This window comes from Triturus cristatus, chromosome 2_1, assembly GCF_964204655.1.
Source record: "Triturus cristatus chromosome 2_1, aTriCri1.1, whole genome shotgun sequence".
NCBI lineage: Eukaryota > Metazoa > Chordata > Amphibia > Caudata > Salamandridae > Triturus > Triturus cristatus.
Genome location: NC_140581.1, coordinates 611545474 through 611558779, shown reverse-complemented (window position 1 = coordinate 611558779; position 13306 = coordinate 611545474). Strand labels below are relative to the sequence as shown.

Here is a 13306-nt window from a genome sequence, read left to right as displayed (position 1 = left end):
CCGAGTATTTCCTATTATCGAAACAAACTTCTATTTTAAACATCAAGCCGTTGATCCAATTAAAACAATGAGTAGTTCCCAAAGTAAGCCATAGCCTGACAAGGCAAGTCATTTGACAAGCAGGAGTTAAAACAGAGTAAATAAAAAAAAAAAGGAAGTATGTGGGGGTAGAATATTAACAGTTTCAGAAAATAAGTTTGCACACAACAGCGAGAAGTTTGCACAAGCATCAATCATAGACAAGTGCAAGTTGTCAAGAAACATTCAAACAATAACCATTTCAATGATAGCGCAATCTCACCGAGCCATCTGAACAGGTGCCTTCTAACCATGTAACTAGACAAGCCAGGAGACAGACTAAGCCGCACATGTGACTATTTAAATACACATGCAAAAAGAACAATTGATGGACGGAATGCTTAACAATGTCAAACATCCACCCCCAGTGCAGAGATCTGGATCTAAATCCATTGTTTTTTGCTCACCAGGCCATTCCTGTCTTCACCCTGCTCCACATGGGAACAATCCAACCGGAACTGCCAGGCCAGGTCATCTCTGGACCGGAAACAAACATCCTGAGACCGGTTTCAGGGTGTCACCCTTCATCAGCCAGGCTAGCTTGACTCAAGAGGGATGGCAAGCACGAGACCCATGTCTGGGCATACCCGTTCCACTCAGGTATACAAATGCAAAAAGAAGGTCCAGGGAGGACCTGGCTAGGCATATGCTAAACTGGGGTGGCATGGTGAGCAAAAGAACGATGGATTTAATCCAGATCTCTTGACTGTGGAGTGGATGTTTGATTTGTTCCATATTCCGTCCATCATTTGTGTGTCTTTTGCTATTTAAATACACAGGCTCCAATGAGAGCTCTACAAACCGTATATACACATTAGAGGCATAATAAATGTGAAAAAAGGATTGCTTACGCAGCACCCAACAAAAGTCACAGCAGTATTTAGGGATCACCTAGGGAATGGACAGAAGAAGGGCATGGTTGTCCTGAACTGCAGGAATCTCCTTGGCAAAACATGCAATATCAAGGAATCACCGAGGAGGGTCCCATAAAAAAATACACTGGTTTCTCCTTGATGAAATGGAATCATGAAGTCTTTGAGAAGTAGTGTTGGAAGGTTAAGCATTTAAAAAACAATATCCACACCGAGAATACATGCAAGTAATGTAATTTATGTTTTTTCAGAAGCACAATAAGCAGAACTTCAGCATATTGAAGAACTTCCACATAGCGCATTATAATGAATGTGCAAGATTCATGAAGAACACAGTATTCCAATACAGGTACAACATAATGGAATACAAATATGACACTGTTTTTAATAGCAAAATGTTTGGTCAGTGTCGTCTGGCACAACCGATGACAAAGGACATTAATTAGAGAATGAAAGGAGATTCTTTAATTGCCCAGATATACACCTTTATCTGAGGCAAACATTTGTGCCATGAACAGCAACAGTGAGACACTAAAGATGGCATTGTTTCAGTGGTTCTTGGATGACAAATGTGAGTGTGTCACTCTGGTATGTTCAAGAAAAGGCTGAAAACGCGCAGAGCAGGGGTGGTTTCTCACAAGTACACTCTTAACTAGCCGGAAAGCTAGAAACAAAAGGAAGTACGTGTAGCGAGCCAATAGCGCAACAGAAGAAAAACAGATTAATAATAAATAGCACGTCGTGGTGTTTTAACTGAAAATTTTGAAAAAGCATTTAGATTTAACAAGTGAAAAGTAAAAAAAAAGTAGTCTATCGTTTGGGCGAATACCACATTTACACTGAAAAAAGAATAGTATTTGGTAACCTGATGGAAATCAATGCAACTAAAAAAGTCCCAAGTAGATACATAAGGCTTACTGTAGGTGAAGTCTAACTTTAGGTTGTGTGCATTCTATTCTCTAAAGCAGAAAGCAAATCTTGCTGTGTACAAATGTAATACAATTCACAAACAAGATGGTTCAGAAAGCCTATGTACATTTCCTTGAAACATTGCAAAACCATGGTAAAAACAAGCTTCCTAGGACCGGTTTCTGGCATTTCAGCCAGGCTTGCTTGAATCCAGTGGCAAAGTGAGCAAGGGACTCACGTCTGAGCATACCCTGCCAACTTATGGCGAACACTTTGTTCGCCATAAGTTGGCAGGGTATGCTCAGACGTGAATCCCTTGCTCACTTTGCCACTGGATTCAAGCAAGCCTGGCTGAAGACGGCTGAAATGCCAGAAACCGGTCCTAGGAAGCTTGTTTCCGGTCCAGGGAAGACATGGCTTGGCAGTTCGGACTGGACTGTTTCCATGAGGCACAGGGTCAGACTGATTTGCATATGGCCATGTCTGAACTGGGGTGGCAGAGTTGGCTAAAGAACGGTGATGGATTAAACCCAGATCAGTTGACTGGGGGTGAGTGCTTGCAATGTTCAACACTCCGTCCATCATTTCCTTTGGTTTTTACTCTAGAAGCTCCCAGATTCAGCTGCCTTACCCCTTCCGCACTCTCACTGGCTTCTATTGGAGGACAACAGGTCTTTTAACAGGTTATTCATTGTCCACTGCTTTATCAATCGCATTGCTCTGCTTTTCATAATCAGAACTATCAAACCCTCCCCTACAGTCAGCATTCCAGTGACTTGGAGCTAAATAAGGTGCCTTGCTTAAACAGACTTGCTGATCGTGCATTTATGTGCTTTCTGGAGACACTTTGAATCTCTTTGCCTGTGAAAGATCAGCAGTCCCCCCCCCCCCCTGAGACCCATACGGGTGAGTAGTTGTGCTTTACAAGTCTCTTCATTAAATTTGTCATTTTAATACAGCAGCTAGGTGTAAACCTGTTACTAGCCAAAATGTAGGTGTTGAGGAAAAGATAACTTGTATGTGGGAGTGGCCATGCCTACATAAAAACCGAGGCTCGGCATCTCTTTTCACAGTAAATTCATTTTATTAACAGACAGCGTGGTCATCACTAGCTTCAGCCTGTCCAATGTTTGATGGTTGTGGGAATTCTGGTAGCCAAACGTGTGGCAAGCCTCTACAGCCCGTATCTGAGTGCCGTGCCAGTCCTCCCGGTCATGCTGACAAGTAGTCCACGGAGCAAATGAGTTGCAGTTATGTATGTGAACCTAGGCAGCTTTTTAGCATGTCCAGCACATGCATATCCTTCACTGTGAGCAGTCTCATGGCCTTTCATGAATTACAATATGGTGGCAACTAGTGGTATTTAGTGCTGGTAGCGACCAGTTCAGCACACGTGCCACAGCATTAAGGTCCTATCAGCTGTATTCCAGGACATCACATTCACAGGGCGACAAAACAAAAACATGAATGGAGGCATGTTGTTTCTGTGCAGTTTTACTTGTATCCTGCATTAAATCCAAAAGTCTGTATGACATCTACTGCCTCCAGGATGTCTAAATCAGTTAGTCTGATCTCTTCACAAGGCCTAACAGTGAAAAGGTATTCCTTCCCTGGTGACATTGCACACTGCAAAAGCCGGTAAGGTTCTTGCACACTCATTTTTCAATGTCATATCAATACTTTTTCTAATCCACAAGTGCAGAACTTGAAAGCTACGACGAAACTCCTTCCATTCTGTATGATGGGCCACAGTTATTTTGCGGGTTGGATATAGAAAAGTAGCTTTCCATTTAGGCACGGTACTCGAATAGCACTTCATCCACAGAGAAAATATTCTATGTGGGTGCTAGTAATGTCAGCAATAGGACAGCACATGGTACAAATTACTTGGCTTCCTGTGTTCGATTTTTCCAAAGGCATCCTTGCCAGAAAATATTTGTCCTGCACCAGCAAGACACACATTTTCTGTAACTCTTCATGTTATATCTTAAGTGTACATAAATGATAACCTTTCGTAAATATCATCAGCTTTAACGTCCTAACTTGTGAGGGAGGTCACCAATTTGTTAGTGGCAACACCACTATACTCAAATGAGGAGCTCTGAAAATGCGAGGTTTCACATGCCAAACTGCAAAACTTTCCAATTAAACACTCCTACTTGACAGCTACATTTTCCAAGCCAGTGCCTAAAAATATTTTATCCACTAATTCTTCCTGGTCATGTCTTAGTATTTAAGAAACACTTATTTAGTGCTGACGCGGTGAGCTGATAGACACTTCTGCAAGCTACAAATCTAGTGGAAAACTATTCACATCTGGATGCGATTTTGATTCAACTTGGACTAACGTTTCACTCTCTTACAGACACACGGAAAGAAAAAGACTGAAACCAACTTGCCTTCTTAAACAAGACCCCATGCATACAGATATTGCCATGTGCAGCCTTTAAAGCATAGTATGCACAGTTAAGGTGAAACAAGCCAATGGGGCAGCACAGCTTGAAAAAACATTACCGAGAAAACACAGGTGGTGGATTTATATTCCAGTTCCCTTGTATAAAACCCAAGCTCAGGTTTCAAACTATGTCATGAACCGGTGGAAAGAAAATACAACAGTCTACGGGCAAGAATGCCTATGAGAAAAAACACCCCTCCCCCCAGCTCGCTCGAGCCTTCTATGTTGAAACTTGGCAGGACGTCAATCTGTCTTCTCCTAAAACCTAGCGGCTAGCTACGAGCTTATTAAGACAACGGTGTTATTATATGGCACTTTACGAGGCAGGGAGTTTTCGCATGCCAGTGGTGGTCAGGGTGGCGGGTACAAAACGACGCAATGAAACATGCAGAGGAATAACACTCGAACACTTGTGAGGGAACAACACTCCATAGACACCAAGGATGAAATAAAATGCATACCCACGGCTTAAAAGAGTATCAAAACATAGGCCTTAAAAAGGAACAATGTACAAATATGTGGTGGAATACATTATACCTCATGTCTATTCTCAAAAATATATTTCAATCCATCCTGCTTGTGCAGACCATTATTAGTAAACAAAAAAGCCTCCAAGGCTTAATTTCAAAATGTAAAATATTATTGTGACTTATCAAAAGAGAAAATGACAACATATATATAACATGCAATAGTCTCTACATTAATTGTATGTGTTCAGTACTCTTCAAGAGGACAATGGTCTGAGTACACCCGACTAGTGAAGCTGCTCGATTGAAATGGTGGCATGGAAGACGCTCTTACTTTAAAGCATGGAAACGAGATGGATTTTTCGCAGCCTAGAACCCGCGAAGGACGCCTTGGCAGACAGACTAGCATTTTTCGCCAGCATACTGGAATGGATAGAGCAGAACTCAGAGTGAACGATAGAGCTCTATAAACTAAACTGTAGCACAAAGACCTGAATGTATGACTATTCAGAATATATAACTGTTTTCTTAAGAAAAGATTGCTTCAGTGACGACTGTCAGATTGTAGTTGCAAGACCTCATCTAAAAAAAAAAAATGCATTAGGTTAGGTCTCTGGATTCAAAGAACTGTTTGAGCTGCAGCATGGTTTGGAGACCCAGAGCACTTGAAGGAGGGGAAATAAATGAATGTGTAAGGAAAGGTCTGAGGGCTTTATATGGCTATTGCGTTATGGGGGCTCATTAGGGCCACATTTGTGAGGGGCGTATGTCAGGTAATCCTTGAGTCGATAGGGAGTGACAGCTGTCAAGCTCACTGCATTGGTGGAACACGCAATCACTACCAAGTATTCAGCGTCGAAAGGGAAAGCACTGTATAGTCGATAGATGCACTAATTCCCAAATTGGCAAAATGAGAACGTAGAAAATGTATTCTGTGCAAATTAAAAAGTGTACCCTAGCTCGAAATACACCCTTTGTTACTTCCTGAGATCCAACATTAAAATAACATTTCTAATTCCAAAATAACTGTCACGACTACTCTGCCTTTCAAATAAGGGTTTACGAATGTCACGACTACTCTGCCTTTCAAATAAGGGTTTGCAAATACATTCACGTATAGACAATCGTTGGCACAAGACAGATGGGCCAGCAATGTACAAGGCATACCTTGAGATGCCGCTAGCTGGATGTTCAATCCAATAGAAAAAGGAGCTAAAAATAAAAACCAACACCATTTACGCACATGGGTTAACGTTATAAAAACGCCTCCTTTTCCATTGTTATCCACGCCCAGCTGCCGAGTTTTAGGTGTATGGGCATAAGGCCCTTAAGCCTACAGTCCAGGGTCGCTATGGGCCAGTTCGACTCAGTCTTCCAGCGTTCCACTCCAGGAAGGAAATCTTTACACCACGGACCAAGGAATAATTGGGCTTAGTGAATATTTGATGGCGATGCACGCACTGCACGATACGGGGCCAATACTGAAAACATCCGGCCAGGATCCCAGGGAAGAACAGACAACAAGCCCACCACAAAGCACAGGAAGGCCTTGAAACAGTCAATAAAACAGTCGTTCATTCAATGCGCAAAGGGCTTATTAGGGCATCCTCGGCACATGAGGCATCCGGGAGAAAACCCTTCCGGCGACCACACGTATGAAGTGTGGGAAAAAGGTCCCTATAATCGTTTCGACTATGGAGTACTGGAAGATGACCATGGCGGCAGGAGAGATTTAACCAATAAAAGCAAGAGATTTTTTGTTTTTGCAGTAACTGTTAGGGCCAGAGTTGGTCAATGTTTTGACAGCTTGCAACTTAAGAAGAAGGGGTGGAAAAACTATAGTAATTAGCAGTACATCAAATAGTACTTTATCGACCATTTTTTTGTTGTTGCTCGCCATGCCCAACATGACAGCACAAAAAAATACAGCCCTCCCAAGCTTTGTGTCTACTCATGTGACGTGCATGGCTAGCAGCATGCAAGGTATTAGGAAATGTGGAATAAGTGGATAATAAAATATTGGATTGCGAACTATTACAGATACTCTCCATGGCCTCTTTGTATTCCCCTCTCCAAACAGCTCGTCACCAACTGTTTGGCTGCGATTAGCTCGTACTCAGCCCTATAGCAGGTTCTCGGTCCTACTTCTGCTCTCGAATGAAAATAAAATCAGGTATGCAAGTAAGTCATGGTTTGCAATGACGGATCAAACATCCAAACACTCGTACACTCTCTTTAAGCAAATGTAAACAATTTAAACGCAGGCTAAAGCTTATTTGCATGCAATAAGTCAGCAGATTTTTGAAAGGCGATTTCGCTAGGATCAACATTTCTGGGGGTGTCCTCGACCTGCCAACCATCACGTCAAACCCAGACCTCTAACCATTCATAAAGTAATCGTATTTTTTAAAAATAAATAAAAATACTAGAGGGGAAAGCGCATGTTTGCAAAAGAACTTAAAACACATGCTGAAAATGATTACCACAGTCCAAATTTGTGTATCTGTAGAGTGCTGTAGAGCCTCGGCGGTGTCAGAAAATCACTTGATCTACTTTTCACCTCATTACCCTGAGACTTCATGTCTCACACATCGGAGTTTAGTCTCGCTATCTGCCAGACTCATGTGACTTTTGGCAACGAGGTTCATACCTTGGATCCATGTTTTCTAACACGAGTCCTTGGTAGGAAGCCAAACAATTCCAAACATATAGACTGCTGGCCATATACATCATTGATCAGCAATTGAAAGCACCGTCAAAACACTTTTCAGCCCTGTGATCGACCCAAAAGTGCTGCTCCCGTAACACAAGGGCTGCCACAGCTGCGCCTAGAACCCTTTTATCGGCGGAGGTTCCGGATCCCCGTTCTGGAAGATCATAGAGGAGTGAAGGGGCTCTGTAAGCATACACTATAGACGTTAGAACTGGACCCCAGAGTAGATTAACACCCACCCCCCTTCACAGGAACTGACACCGCCATCTCCAATTCTGCGGGACGAGTTCAAACCGGCTCTCTGACCGGGACTCCCTAGTCGCATTCCCTGGATGGACATCCGACCTCTCTAGGCCAACCCAACTCTGCTTCAACACCCTGCCACTCGGACATCACCCGTACATGAGAAAAACACTACCGCCTGGGACTGTAAAGTATCATGTGTCGGCCCCAGCGTACACATACCTGCCGCAAGCCAGAAGAGCCATAGGAACAGCAGCGGCGGCGAGCGGAGTGGGCCAGGGCGTCGGTCAGCGCCGGGGGGGCAGGGGGCGGCCGCTCTCCCCATGCCCGTCCATTCAGGGCTCGGCGGGCCAGGAGTTTGACAGCAGGGGGACGCGGGCTTCCGATCTCGGTCCAGGTCACGCGGTACTGCGACTGGGGTCCTAATACGGAGCGCGCGCAGGAGCGATACAGCTTCAGCGACTGTAACAGTAACTGTGCCTCGCGCTCACTGCCCCAACCGCCATCGATCAATCGCAGCCTCGCACTCAAACTCCGCCCTCCGCCTGTGAATTGGCTGTTCCCCACCTCCAGCTCGCAACTGATTGGCTGAGGACGTTGTAGTTCTTCTAAAAAGGGGAATGGCTGTCAACTACTACACAGTCCCAGTGTAGAGAAACTCTAACAGCCACTTCGGAGACGCGAAAGGTAATTTCGACGACCAATTGCAAGTCGCCGTAGGCCACTCTCCATGGCAGCCATTGGTTGCCGGAGTAGAAGCCTGCAGCGGAAACTGACACCTCCTGCTCTAGTGCCTACTGCACAGGGCCGGGTTGTTAGACGAAGCCTGCGAATCTCTCACCCTCCCCCTTATCTAGCGTGGCCTACTGCCAAGGCATATCCTGAGGGAGGTCTAGTTGTGGAGAAGGCAGCGCAGCTCAGTTGTTGACAGAGACACATGCTTCTCCCCTCGCGAAGAGCCCAGGAGCAGCCAGCGCTCCGCCCAAGTCACAGATCCACTGATGTGACTGTCCCCAGTCCTTCCAGACAGATGTCTTCAGACCAGATGTCTTCAAGCTGGGCAAGAGGAGGTGTTCTATGCCATGCGTGTCTCGCTTTACAATGTGACGGCAGCGTGGTCAGTTTATACCTGTTGGAGGTTTTGGTGGGGATGTCAAACATTAGCAAGTTTTTGGAATCTGGAAGAGCGCCGTCATAAAACCCTGGGCCCCCACCATGCGAGCAGAAAAAGGGAGCCACTTGCGCCCGCCGCTCCCATTTAAAAAAAATAAAAAGCACAAAGTTCTTTGGAAAATTGCGCGCCTTGGACCATTTCCATCTAGTTCTACCAGAGCCAATGTAGAACGCTGTACTTTGGAGTGCCAAGAGGAAAGGATAAGGCGTGATACCAAACCTGACGTACCTTATTGGAATCCTTGTTGGCCGTCTAACACTTAGAGGTCAAATTTGATTGAGAATATAGTTCGACTAGACCCGGACACCTCTATTCAACTCCAAGCCTCTTTACAAACTTTCCCAATGTTCATAATCTCCATGGATTTCTGTTACTCATGCCCGACCAAACACAGACCTGGTTGTTGAAAGCTTCAGCTTCAATCTCGGCTTCTATACATGTGTGCAATAACTCCTTATCACTAAGTTCAGCCAAGAGCCCTAACATTTATACATTTAATGTTATACTTTTTTTAAATCACTATAGCATACACACTCAGGTGTATCTTTAATTGAATTCAAGAGAACTACACATCTGGAGTAATGTTATAATAACAAATTAGTAGGTTTTTTTATTGCCTTGTCTTTATGACTTCTTGCTAGTCTGTCAAACTGTTCTTTTGGCACTCAAGTCTTCATATACTACAGCCTTTTAAATGATTGACGCTATAAGAATTAAAGACACCCCGAGTGCAAAGCCAGCTATGCCAGGCCTATTAGGAACTGTTCCTTCTGAACTGTCTTAAGGTAAACAGTATTTGAATGATCCCACTTTTGCATATTTGGTGTGATGACAATATTTAATAAAGGCAGCTTTGGCTGCTAGATCTTGATTAAGTAAACAACATTCCAGAATTCTGAGTTATTGGAATATATTGTGGCAAAAAACAACTTTCCTATACACCTTCCACTGGGGTTCATCTACAACCGGCACATGTTGAAAGAAAGGCATGTTGAGCACAGGATAGTGTAGATTGTATTCTATTGTAATTGCATTTATAAAGTGCTTACTATCCCTGACAAGGCGTCAAAGCGCTTTTTCGGAGAGTTGCACTCTACTCCGGAACCCATAAAGGGTTAGTGGTGAATTAATTTAGTGAAAATATGAAAGTAATTTGAGTGGTGGATATGTTAGCCAGTTATTGGATTGAGAAGGATAGTGGAGGGATAGAAGAGGAAATATTAGAGATTTTGGGGTACAAGGAAGGGAATAGCATCATAAATTGACAATTCATTAATGAAAAATACTTTTACAGGACAGGCAGCAAAAGTATACAACAATTCTTCAAAAGTCTTACTTGAATCCATGATACAATGTCTATGTCAAGAACAGAATAAACGCAAACCTTACTAGAGCTGGCTAAACTGTTGAACAGAAAGGACCCCTACATTGTCACCATTGACTACGAGAGGCTCTTGATTTAACACATGACGATTCATCTTCCTTCTCAAGTGTTTCATTGCTTCTGCAAACCTTCTGTCCCCTGCATGTTCCCAGATAATCCGTAGATATTTTGCTCTCATAACTTTGAAATTGCACCAGCAGAAGAATTTAGCAATTTTGAATTTATTCTACAAAGTGCAAAGATTAAGGCGGGTGCTTTGTTTTTAATGTAGGCTAGATTAAATCTTGGAGAGCAACCATCAGTAAGCCAAACAGTTACGTAGGTATATGAAGATGTATAACTCAGAGTAAAAGAACTGAATTGCCAATATTTATTTGCTATGTTGTTATATTTTCCAAAACGTCATGACTTTAGTTTTTGATTCGTTGGCCATCAATCTATTGATTTGATTATATATGTGCAATTTGTTTAGTGCTCTGTAGACCAACAGCAGTTTGATCAGATCATCAGCATATCAAAGTATTTGAATCTTTTGTGCTCCAGTCCTGGGAGGAAATTATCTGGCTGTGGAGGGAAACATCCGGAACGACGAGGCCAGGGCCACGAGTTCCGGAAGCCCGCAAGCCGAACAACGACTTGCCCGAACAACGCGCATGCGTGGTTAAGGCAAAGTCAGTCTAGTGTTCGGGATGGGCGGGGAGAGAGGAGTGCCGAAAAGCGAAGAGAACAGGTAGGAGGGGTTTCAGGGTTTATTTCAGAGGGGGGTTCGGAGTAGTTTTTAGGTGGTGGGAGTTCAGGGTAGTTTTTAAGGGTGGAGGGGTTTGAGGTAGATTTTAGGGGGTGGGATGGTTCAGGGTAGTTTTTAGGGGGTGGGGGTTCGGGGTAGACTGTAGGGGGTGGGGTTTCGGGGTACTTTTTAGGGGTGGGGGTTTGGGGTACTTTTTAGGGGTGGAGGGGTTCGAGGTAGATTTTAGGGGGTGGGGTGGTTCAGGGTAGTTTTTATGGGGTGGGAGTCGGGGTAGTTTTTAGGGGGTGGGGGTTAGGGGTAGTTTTTAGGGGTGGGGGTTTGGGGTAGTTTTTAGGGGTGGAGGGGTTCGAGGTAGATTTTAGGGGGTGGGGTGGTTCAGGGTAGTTTTTAGGGGGTGGGAGTCGGGGTAGTTTTTAGGGGGTGGGGGTTTGGGGTAGTAGGTTTTAGGTGGTGGGGGTTCAGGGTAGTTTTTAAGGGGTGGGAAGGGTTCAGAGTAGTTGTTAGGGGGTGGGGAGGTTCGGGGTAGTTTTTAGGGGGTGGGAGGGGTTCAGAGTAGTTTTTAGGGGGGGGTTTGGGGTAGATTTTAGGGGGTGGGGGATTTGGGTAGTTTTTAGAGAGTTTGAGGGTTCGGGGTAGTTTTTAGGTGGCTGGGGTGTATTTAGGGCTCAGGGGAAGAGGGAGGGTGGCGGTAACCTTAGCCGTGGATAGTCGTTTACCATGCATGCCTTTACCACGTATATTCGTGGTAAAGCAATTCGTGGTTAAGACGCGGTCGTTGTAGAGACCGCGTTGTAAAGGTAGGTGGGGTTGTGGAACTCATTGTTCCGACATACTACCGGCTGTTGAAAGTACTTTGCCAATGTTTGCTACGTAAAGACTAAATATTAAAGGAGCCAGGAAACATCCTTATTGGAGTTCTCTGTTTGGGTATATGTGATCTGAACCCACATGACTGTTTCCAGATTTAACTCTTACCCAGATATCAGAGTACAATGAACTAATAGCTGTTAGTAGGACAGGGGGAATACACCATTTGTAAGCCCTTGGGATTTGACAGTCCACCCTGTCAAATGCAGCAGTAGAATCATTAAAACAAGCAAATACTGGGACTTTATGTAAGAGTAGAATTATGAGCCATAAAGTTTAGGATCAGTTTGTAATCTGTGGCATTGCAATTAGATCTAAACTCTGTTTGAAAGAATTGAATTAATAATTTTTGCTCTGCCCATCGTTCTTATTCTCCTAAGAGGATCATGGCATACGTCTTCGTCTCCATATGTAAAAGCGTGATTGAGCAATAGCAGAATCAGATCTTTCTCCCTTCTTATGAAAAGGGTGTAGAATAAGCTCACGCCAAGAATCTGGCACGTGTGGCTGTTGAAACGCTTGCATGATACAGCTGGAATAACCAGTGAAACTGGTAATCAATATTAGATTTAAATAAAGAGCCCGGAATCCCATAAAGGCCTGAAGTGCTGTTGGATCTAATTGACTTATGTGCCAAATCTGTGGTTTTGAAAACAAATCATTAGAGGGGGTGAGTTAATTAGAATCTATTCTGTTATATGATCATAAGCATTTGTATTAATAGTAATGGGTGATATCAGCTATGTAATAATGGGTAGTTCTGTGTTTTTTCCCAATCTAGAGGGTATAACCCATTTCTGCGAGCCTTACTGTTATCTAGGTTGTTTACAAAGTGCCAAAATATGGCCTGATCCCTCTGCCTTGAAAACGTATATACTAGTGATCACTCTTGATCAATATAATGCTTTTTCTCTTACTACAATAATCTGTGCTATTTTCTTCTCCACAGACTGAAAATGGCTTGAGAGATTTAACTAATTCATTTTTGTAATTATGAGGTGGTCTAATCTCAGAGCTAAGTGCTTTTAGGGTAGATGTAATCCTCCAAGCCTTCCTTATGTAACCCTTGGTCTTTGTTTTCTTTTACTGGACAGAGTATCAATAATTTAATAACCAATTAACAGAGTGACTCAGAATGATTCAGGACAAGTAAACTGTCAAACAGTTGTGTCTTTTTATGAGATTATGCCACTCTTCTAATGTCCTTATACAGACTGGTTTCTATTTAAACCTCTTCACTTTACCTTTTATTTTCCACATTTTCTACGGCTTTATTGCATTCCGCCCAATTTAAAAAGAAGTCATTGACTAAATTAAGGGGCAAATTATCAGTTTCGTTCCTCTGCAGAATGGTCAAATCTGTGCAGGTGGAAAGTAACAACAGAGAAAGAAATAT

At 43.4% G+C, this 13306-nt stretch overlaps 1 protein-coding gene across 1 annotated transcript in view; it reads right to left on the bottom strand.

Annotated features, from left to right (window-relative positions):
* Positions 1-8273, bottom strand: part of RGMB (repulsive guidance molecule BMP co-receptor b) — a 71439-nt gene extending 63166 nt beyond the window's left edge. Inside the window, exon 1 of the mRNA XM_085632542.1 lies at positions 7960-8273. Coding sequence (XP_085488668.1) covers positions 7960-8062 — 103 coding nt within the window. The 5' untranslated portion in view covers positions 8063-8273. The remainder of the gene's footprint in view (positions 1-7959) is intronic.
* Between the last annotated feature and the right edge of the window lie 5033 nt (positions 8274-13306).